Here is a 10,700-nt window from a genome sequence, read left to right on the forward strand (position 1 = left end):
CCTCAAAAGCCTTTTTATGGATGAGGCCTCTATTTTCTTCATTTTCTATTATTTTCCTACACTGTTCGCCTCACATGGAACCTATGACCTTTCACCTCATTTTTCTCCTAATTTCCATTATTTTCATAAATAAATGTGCCAAACGTGTCTTTTTTCCTTTTAATGCCTTAGCCATTGCCTTTGCCAATTTCCTTAGCCATAAAAAACCAAATGAACACCCCCTAGGATGTCTTGCCCAAAATTTAGCTTGGAATAAGTGTCCCATCGACCATGGTTATTGTTTTTAAATTTTATTACATTGGATTTTCACCAAGGATATGACAAGCCTAATGTTGATGATCATGACTCATAGCATGCCTTTGTCACACTCAGTTTTGAAAACCATGCTACTGGTATTGGGTCTTGATTACTGAGAAAAATGGGATATACTAGAGGAGGACATGGGAAGAATAAACAGGGAATGGTTGCTCCTATTAACCCTGTAGTGCAGACATCAAGAGCGGGTCTTGGATACGATTTTGTTGCTTCCCCATCACCTACATCCAATTGTGAGGTGCTTGAAGAAAATGCCCCTATTCATTCTGATAAATAGATGTATGACACAGTTGAAAGTGTCATTCTAAATGAAAGTGTTGTTGCACTCAACTCTGAGTCTGTAGATGCAAAAACTAATCCATCGGCATGTCCTCGTCAGAGGAAATTACCCAAGCATCAAAATTATTTGTCAAATCGTATTCCAACATTCAGATCATTATAGAAGAGATGTGAGAGAATGAATCATCGGCCAGTGCTGACCATTAAGATCGTTTGTGGATGGGTCGATGGATGGCCATGGTGTCAATTGAACCAGTTCTTGCAGGATTCGTATCATCATGTTGCACCAGTTGTTTAGTGTTGATTTTTCTTGTTCCCTCAGTTGTGTTTCAGAGGGGAATTTGTTGACAATGGAGATTATTGACTATCGCTCCTTCCACAATTGTGTTTTAGGGGGGGCGATTAGATGGTGATAGATATTGTTGCATTGATCAATGTGATGGTGACAGTGTTCAGACAACTTCAAGAGTGTTGTTGTACGAAATTTTCCATACTTACAAGCCTCATTATTTGTTTGTTGGTTGATGGTATTGCTTTTGTTTGAAGCCTTTGTCCCAGTTCTTTACCAACACCTAGTCTCTTTGAAGCATTTATTGGAGAAGTTGACAATGTTTTCCACCCTTGTGCCTCTGCAACAATCCTACTTCGGAGATCAATCGACCTCAATGAGGTTTCACGGCTCTCATCTTCAGAGTTTTGGTACTTCAACATTTCTTACTTCTTGATTGGAGCAGGGCTACGTTCTTTCCATTTAGTGGATCATTATGGGATCTACAATTTTAGTTCCATGATAATTTGAGCATTGACATATTTTTCTCTTTTGGGGGGGCGTTTTTCCATATAAATTTTTCTCTTTTTCTTCACTTGTGAGAGTTTCTACATGGGTACCTAATTAGGCCTTGTTGTTAGTATCCATTCTTTGTTCTCCCTATGTTTCACTTAAAGGGAGTGTTAGAATTGGCTTTTTCAATGCCTCATTTCCCTATAAGCTAAGTACTGTAAGCTCACATAAGGACTTGCATCTATCTAGTTGTCGTAGTTATCCTTAACCAACACTAGGCCTCCTATGTACTTTTACATAAGATTGCGAGTAATAAAATACTCTTCCAAGTTTAGCTCATTGACTATATTTTGGACATTTTAAGATATTCATTCATTTGGTTAAAAATTATCTTATATATACGATTAAATGAATAATATTCACCAAAAATATACTAATTTAGATATTTTTTATTAAATATGAATTAATATAAATTTTTAAATTATAATAATAACTTATAATACTATAAATACACACAACTTTGAATCCTTAAAAAATACTCTACTGCTGAAAAAGATGACATTGCTGAAAGAACCAAATGTTCCAGATCCGAACTTGAAGCACGCATAGGAGGAAAAGGTAGCACCAACGGATCAATCATGCTACCATGATTATTTAGTTATTACATTATATGGATTTTTTTAGTAATAGAATTAATTTTTTTAATGTGGATAGAGTACGAAGCATGCATTTAAGTTGGGAACAATTATAATATTAAATAGAAAAACTAGGATATAATACTAGGGATCTTATTAGTCCCTGCCATCTGGCAATGGCATGGGACTATAGTAACCGGTTGGCGATGTTAAATAATTAATTGACCTGTTTGTTATTAGTCAAGATCACTTATAAACCAAAGTTTTCAGGCGCATATCATTTCACCATCTTATTTGGCCTCTTCCCGAGGCGGAGAGGCCAAAAGCATATATTATGTCTACTAATTTCGGAAATTATTTTGGAAATTTGTTTCGCTGTTTCACTAATGTAAACATTAGTTTCGCAATTTAACAAATATTTAATGATATTATGTTAGGCTAAAGTAAGTTTCCAAGTTGAAGTTTCCAGGTGGTGCATGTTGTTGAAGTTCCAGCTACTGCATGCATGTTGTTGTGTCTACCAGTCCATATCTGCATGTAATCTGACCTGTGGGCAAAACACCTTGGAGGTATGGCGTGTTGTAGGCCTGTGCGCAGAACATATTGGAGGTATGCACACCAACTAACTGCTTTGGAAAGCATTACCTTTCCATTTAAGTTGATCTAGCAGAGTGCCAGTTCCTTTTTATTTCTACAAACTTCCTCTTCCTATCGCTTCCCTGATCTTAGCCTCCGTATTGACCTGACCTGAACCTCTGGCCGTGAACTGAATTTGATTTCATGCTTGTAGAGAAAGCTAACATACTTAGGAAATGACTCTTACTTATATCCATTTGGAAACCTGCTCTCCAGTCTCTGTCCCAACGCCTCTCTCTTTTCAAAGGCTATACGGGGCTCGAATCCTTGCATGATCCCAAGATGTTAACGCCTCAAATGATTTATGGTGGAACTATGGTTTTTAATTTCCCCCAAACCCTCTGAGCTGCCCCAGCCTACAACCATGTGTAGCGACAAATCTGAACCATGTCCACTATTCACCTACAAAGGCAATAGAGGGGCGGCGCATGTGTAGTGACAAATCTAAACTGTTTCCAGTGTTCACCTACAAAGACAATAGAGGCAAGATAACAACGTTAACAATATTTACCAGATGGAACCATCTTGTATATTTGTAGTTGAAAGCAATTTCAAGAAAGCAACAATGGTGAAAATTTGTAGGTGAAAGCAATTTCAAGAAAGCGGCAAGGAGTACAGTGTTTCCAGATTTGTAAAGAATGCATACATACCCAATCTCAATCTACCCAATTGGCTTTCTCTCGAAGGGGGGACTGTCATGGTTACGGTTCTGGGGATTCTTCCTATGTGCCAACTTCGATCCCCTGGGGATGAATAGAATCACTGAGCTGAACATTCATACAGAGTATCACGCTCTTATCTTTCTTGATACAATCACTCTCTCTGATTGACCCAGTTCTGGTGTTGTGGAGCTGTTTCTTTCGTTGTGACGTCATGCTACTTTATGAGCAGAGCAATGATGCCATTTCCCACCAATTGGTAGGATTTCATAAATAATAGGTCAAATCCAATAAGTAATGAGGAGCATGTCTCTCACACCTTTAGCCATGAAAAACCAGGCGCCCACCTCTGGAAGTAATTCCTCTTCCACCTTGGCCACCTTTGTGCAACATCATCACAATAAATTCTTCTTCCACCCTGGCTACCTCTGTGCAACATCATCGCAACAACAGTACAACTCGAGAAGGAGCATCTGAGAGATGGTGTGTTGCTGATAAGGACGTTGTGAATAGACAAGATGTCGCTGATAGACAGTCTCATTGACAGTTGAGAGAACTTTAGCTCATGTTTGCTCCTACTACAAGTACTAACCAAACTTTAAAGCTTTTTCACTCAGCTATCCAACACACAAGATTAACATAGAATGGTGCCTGTCACCATTGTCCTGCTCTTCAGCCATGTTTCAATCATGCATTGTGATGCATTATGTTCAACCACATCTCTGTGGTGCTTGGCTTGTCTCTCGTGGTGGGGCCAAAAACCTGGCTGGCTTGCTTCAGGCTGGCTTCGGAACAACTTGGCTTCTTTAGCTTGCTGGCTAGCTGGTTGGCCTAGTTGTGATTAATTAGATTGCTTGGTAGGCTGGTTGAAAGAAACCGAGCAAGGGCTTGCTTCCCGACGTGCTAAGACGTGTATCTAAACCTGAAAACCCGAGGCTGGCATCACACCCCTGACCCTTGCTTGATAGATCCTTCACATACATAAATGTTGGTGCTTGGATTAATTACTTATTTATTGAAGGGGCCTCGACCTTCTGAACGATCCAAATCAAGAGCAAGACGATGAGAGAGCGCATAAGATGTTCCCCACATTTGCCTGCCAAACCTACCTACGCCTACCAAGATAGACATAGTAACCCTTCCTCGGCCCATAGTGTCTAGATAAATTTCTTTTACTGGCTTGCGTGTTTCTATCTTCTTGGCTTCCAGGAGTGTCGCTTCTCTGGCTTCTCTACTAGCTTACTGGCTTTGTCTAGCTTAGCTGGCCTCGCTACTGCCAAACACCCCACTTTCAAATTTACCACCCTCAGACGAGGACACCGAAGCTGGTGGTCTTGGGTGCATCTGCTTCTAGGATTGGTCATGGAACTGGTCCCCTCGCCCCTTCTTCTGAGTATTCAACAGTTGAATTGATTTCAGTTATGAATGATTCTTCCACTCTTTGTAACTAGCTAGTTCCCCCGTTAGTGGTGGTCTCCCATCAAACCGCCAAACTCGATATGTTTCTATAAATCAAACCTGCCAATGATACTACACACTGCTGGTCGTATGAGAGAACTTTGCTATATTTGTGTGGATCAAGAAGCCAAGTTGTCGGATAAGGGAAATCCTGGCTAGATGGCCGGCCTAGCTAGGATTAATTAGATCGCTTGGTGGGCTGATCGAGAGAAACCGAGCAAGGGCTTGCTTGCCGACTTGCTAGGACGTGTGTCTAAACCTGACAACCATGCAGTCCTCAACCACCTGCTCACTGTGCTTAAGGCAGAGACTAGCTGTCGTGCAAGCCTTCTTGTTGATCTTATATTTGGGAGTGTAGTTTCCCACATCAATTATCACTCTAGATTGTCTCGCATAAAATTCAATTATCACTTTTTAAATTCAAAGTTTTTATGTAAATTTTAAACTTGAAACCAAACATTTTTTTTTTATAAATTTAAAACTAAAACCTGTTTAGGTTAGGTAATTGGTATAATAATGATTTGATTATTATTCTTAATTCTTTTGAATGATAGTGAGTTGATTATTATTCTTAATTTTTTTTGTTTATAAAATTTGAAAGTGAATTTTTTGATGTAAATTTTAAGCTTTAAACTAATTTTTTTATAAAATTTAAAACTAAAATTTGTTTAGTTAATTTGCATGATAGTTAGTTGACTGGTCTTGGTTATATATATGGTTGGTCTTGGTTGTATATATGGTTAATCTGTTTTTGGTGGGGTGTTGAGTTTTTGAGTGAGTTTACATTATCTTAGGCCTGGTGAGGGCTTTATTTCCCAATTTTTTTAATTATTTGGTTTTGTGTCTATGCATTGGAATATGTGAGCATCATTTTTTCAGTTACCCCGATTTAGTCTGCTTTCTCTTATATCCCCATGTCACATTTTATCTAAGTAAGGAACCTAAGAGAATGCCAACATTTACTCAATATGTTAAAGGGAAGGTATAGGTAGCCATAGGGGAGGAATATGTCTAATTAACAAAGTTTTATATATATATTCAAAACGCAAAAAATATATATTTTACTAACCATTTCACTTTAAAGTTTACACTTAAAATATATATGTAAATTTTCAAAATACAAAAAATCCTTTCATATTTTATTAGCCATTTCACTTTACACTTAAAATATATACATGTATGGAAATTTTCAAATCACAAAAAATCATTTCATTTAATTAGCATTTTATTAAATTTACATTATTTTTTTTTTATTATTAAATATATAATTTTTTAATAAAAACTGTTATCTTAAATTATAATTATAATTCTATTATAGTAAAATATGAATGAAATTAATAATATATTAATAAATTTAAATTTAACTTTAAAATTTAAAAAATACAAAGAAATCATTTCATATTTTATTAGTTATGATTGCTTTCTTTCATTAATTATATTTAGGGTAAAATACTATATATTCATTAATCATATTTAGGATAAAAATTTGATATATAATTATTTATAATTAAGCTAAGAATTTTTTGATATGAAGGTGATCGAGTGCTTTGTGAAGGAACTCCTCCTTGATGTGAAGTCAGGAGTTCAATTCCTTGCCTATAAGAATAATATATTAGAGATGATGAAGATGTAGTCCCACCATATTTACAAAAAGAAATAAAATAGAATATAATATATTATCTCTAAATATATGATATATTTTCAATTTTCTACATCAATAACATATATATATATATATATATATATAGATATAATTTTTTTTTTTTTTTTTTTTTTTTTTTTATATAAATATAATTTTTAGAAGCATACCTAGGTTAGTTATATTGTAATTGGTTTTTGGTGAAAAAAAATTGGTTTCAATTAAAACTACAAAAAAAAATTATAAAGTTTTTATAATATTTTAAAACTAACTTTTTTAAAATTAAAATTTATTTTTAGATAAAATTTCTTTTTTATTGGTAATAAATATAGATTTGACAATTTTTATGTGATTTGTCTTTTAATAAAAATTTTGTAAATTTTTATAATTTATTTTATGATCTAATTTATTTAAAATGTAAATTTATTAAAATCGCAAATTCTATATCAATAAATTTTTCAAAATATCAAATCCATATTTATAATTAAAAAAACAATTTAAGCCATAGAAATTTGACACAGAAACATGACTAGCAATCAATGTAACTCAGAAGCATGACTAGCAAAAATTAATATTGCAAATTGTTGTGATGCAGGAGCATGAACTGTAATGATTAATAATACAAATCAATAAAGTGGACATACCTTAATAACAAAGGGACGTGGGGCGATACCAATGAACCCATCTGTGCATGTTCATAATGAGCCAGGAGAGAAACATGAACAAACTTGTGATCAAAACGGGAATTGAAACCTGTCCATGGACAACTATTCGAATAGGGTAAGTGGAAACAATAATGTGTGGATTCAAATGCGTGGAGGGAGAGCGATCAACCGATGGACAACAATTCAAATAGGGTAAGTGGAAACGAAACCTGTGGATTCAACAAGTGGAGGGAGGGCGATCAACCTGAGGTGGAGGAAAATTGGAATGAAATTTAAAATGAAAATGAAAAAACAAAAAAACCAATAGGATGATGGCTGATAAATGTATTCGATTAAAAACATTCCCTTCAAAGCAAATCTTGTCCATTATTTATTTAAAATGAAATTGAAATTCTTCGAGCCCACATTCGTTTGTTGAAATAGATAAGTCAGATTTACCTATAATAGAGCAAGCAATATATTTCTAACCTGAGTAATTGTAATCCGAGGTGATACCGAAAAGATACTTTGTGAATGGTAATTTATTATTATAATTTACAATGAGGGTAATTTAATATTATATGGATTATTTTTATTTTTTGGTGGATTTTTTTAGTTTAATTTATCTAAAATTTTGCAGGAATTTATTGAAATTACAAGTTTGATGAATAAACTCTGCATATTAGAAGTGTCCTAGAAATTTTCTAAAGTGGGGAATGCATATATATAATTAAAAAATGAATTTAAATAACATAAATCAAAATTTCACCACAAATTTGTCTGCCAAATATAATACAAAGTTAGGTTTACCTATAATAGAGTAAGCAAAATATTTCTAACCAGAGTAATTGTAATCAAAGGTAAATTCCTGGTACCAAAAAGATATTTTACACCTAGTAATTTATTATTAACTCTTATAATTTACCATTATTGCAATTTAACTGATAGGTTGATATACAATTTAACTGATAGGCTGCACTCAAGCTTGGGTTGGGTTTGGTGCCATTAATATAATACGGAGTCAGGTTTACCGAGTAAGCAAAATATTTCTCAACTAAGGAATTGTAATAAGAGGTAATATTTGGGAGACAACGACGTCCCTAAGACAGGGCCGGCGCCAGCCTTACAGCGAAGCAGCAACCCTACCCATATTTGCAGCTAACGCTCACGGCGTTGATCGTGGGAATTTATTTTGGATTTTGCTTCGTTCAATTCAATTCCCAGACAAGGACGGCCCGATCGCCGAAACGCCAGAGCCCTAACCCAGTCCCGTTTTTGTGAAATGAGCCCTAACTGCATCGACTACTTACGGGTCAACTACGTTATATTATATTCCACATCGTCAGTCGCCGCTTTCGAACATCAAGACTTGACAATGCTCCTTTTATTGTCGAACGTAACAATTATGTTTTATTCATGAAGGTGCGTGAATTAATAGATGGACAGTACATTTTGGGAATTTATTTTTTAATCAGAATTTACTGTTTTAGAATTTATTCATTTAATTTGAATTTGAGTTTAGTTTAGTTTAGTTAGTTTGTTTTTTTGTGAGAGATTATGTGAGTTTTAAAGAGTGACACTCTTAATAGGTGGTTTGATGGTATTTAAGTGATAAAAAATTATTTGAATATTGTATTTGGTTTCAATCACACTAAGTTGAATGGGTGTAATAGTTAACAGCGTGTATTTCTCTTTAAAAAATGACAGATTCAAACTTAAAATGATAAAATAAAATATAATTGTGTGGACTTATTTTTTCTTTTTACATTAATAATAATATTTTGTAATAAAATTATAATTTTTTAAATATATAAATAAATTTAATACTCTATCAAATTTGTGATTGTAATAAATTTCTTGAAACTTTTCATAGAACTTTTTAACAAATTTTAGAAAAAATCCCAGAAACGAATCTATGGACTTATTAAGGATCATTCAGACACCATATTCTAGAAATTTCCGGGAGCTTATCTAGCCCCATCGTATCCGTTCAATTAATCATACATGAATCCTCGACTTTTCATAGCAATTATTAACAAATTTTACAAAATTTCCAAGAAATGAATCTGTGAACTTATTAAGGAATCATTCAGATACCATATTCTAGAATTTTCCTTTTCCTGGAGCTTATCCAGCCCCATCGTATTCGTTCACTTAGTCATACCATGAATCCTTGACCTTTGCTGCACCACTGCTTTTTCTATCGCTAACGTCGACAACTAAGTTTTGACCAAATCAATTCACGCTCACCATAAACACGATTGATCTTTTCAGGGGTCTATATAAAGAGGCTCAGAATGGTAACGCATTATAAATCAATCTGGTATTGCGTTCGATAACAATATCAATCAATCCAGAGCGGTTGCTGCGTGTAGTAATGGCCTCCATGGAGATACGCAAACTTCTGGCTATTGTTCTTTTGCTGCATAATCTGCTTCCTATCGCTATGGGTATGGAAGCGCTTTTGGAATCCAGAATTGCTTAAACTTGTTTTGTTTATGAAAATTATTAGGCATAACATAACATTCTTCTATTTGTGTGCATCTGTGTGCAGGAGCGAACGGCCATATCTTGAGGGAATACATAGGCGCCTTCAGCAACGGCGTGAAATTTTCAGATGTGCCAATCAATCCGAGGGTGGAGGTCCACTTCATTCTCTCATTCGCCATCGATTATACGACCGGATCCGCTTCCCCTTCTCCCACAAACGGAAAGTTCAACATCTTCTGGGACACCGGCAGCCTGACTCCCAAGGCCGTGCAGGCCATAAAGGCCCAACACAAGAACGTGAAGGTCGCGCTGAGCTTAGGCGGGGATAGCGTGGGCAACGGTCACCCTGTCCAGTTCAAGCCATCGTCGGTGTCTTCGTGGGTTAACAACGCTGTCACGTCGCTGTCGAAGATAATCAAAGAATACCATCTCGATGGCATCGACATCGACTACGAGCATTTTCAGGCCGACGATAACACGTTTGTAAATTGCATCGGGCAGTTGATCACGCGGTTAAAGCGGAGCAAAGTCATCTCCTTCGCGTCCATCGCCCCCTTCGAAGACAGGGGCGCTGTGCAGTCCCATTACACAGCCTTATGGGGCAAATACGGGCACGTGATTGACTACGTTAACTTCCAGTTCTACGCGTACGATGCCAGCACCACGGTTTCTCAGTTCATCCAGCACTACAATACTCAGGCATCTCTGTACAAGGGAGGGAGAATACTGGTTAGTTTTAGTACAGAGAAAGGCGCTGGAGGTCTCTTGCCCGATCATGGGTTCTTTCGGGCATGCAAGATGCTGAAGCAGAAGGGGGAATTGGAGGGCATCTTTGTGTGGTGTGCAGACAAGTCAAAGTCTAATGGCTTCAAATATGAAAAGCAAGCAGAAGCTCTTTTGGCGTGACTGGATTGATTTGATAGCGGCTACTTATCATAGCGAATCATCACTCACTCAGACGATGCCCTATAATAACTAAAGGATTAAATATTTGGGTTCCAATTGCATTGTAACCGACAGTTGGTTTTGATATAAGTTTTTATGAGTTTATCTTTTAAAATGAAGAAAAATATTCGTAATAAGTAAAAAACCAATCACGATTATAGAATATTCCCAATAAGTAAAAAAGCCAATCGCCACAATTATAGAATAAACTCTGAAAAG

General features: G+C 35.8%; 1 protein-coding gene across 1 annotated transcript; it reads left to right on the plus strand.

The window, feature by feature from the left end:
- Positions 1-9,345: 9,345 nt before the first annotated feature.
- On the plus strand, positions 9,346-10,454 carry LOC149188953 (chitinase 2-like). Its single transcript, XM_089413126.1, has 2 exons — positions 9,346-9,496; positions 9,601-10,454. Exons 1-2 carry the CDS (start codon positions 9,424-9,426, stop codon positions 10,440-10,442), a joined length of 915 nt encoding a protein of 304 aa, XP_089269252.1. The 5' UTR covers positions 9,346-9,423; the 3' UTR covers positions 10,443-10,454.
- The last annotated feature ends 246 nt before the right edge of the window (positions 10,455-10,700 follow it).

This window comes from Pinus tabuliformis, chromosome 3_1, assembly GCF_031772625.1.
Source record: "Pinus tabuliformis cultivar Carrire ecotype Pingquan chromosome 3_1, CPIR1, whole genome shotgun sequence".
NCBI classification, from domain to species: domain Eukaryota; kingdom Viridiplantae; phylum Streptophyta; class Pinopsida; order Pinales; family Pinaceae; genus Pinus; species Pinus tabuliformis.

Excerpts from the sequence above, each read along its gene's own strand:
- LOC149188953 (XM_089413126.1), top strand. The coding sequence starts at position 9,424 with ATGGCCTCCATGGAGATACGCAAACTTCTGGCTATTGTTCTTTTGCTG. Across the intron at positions 9,497-9,600 it reads TCTGCTTCCTATCGCTATGG|GAGCGAACGGCCATATCTTG; the intron begins GTATGGAAGCGC and ends ATCTGTGTGCAG.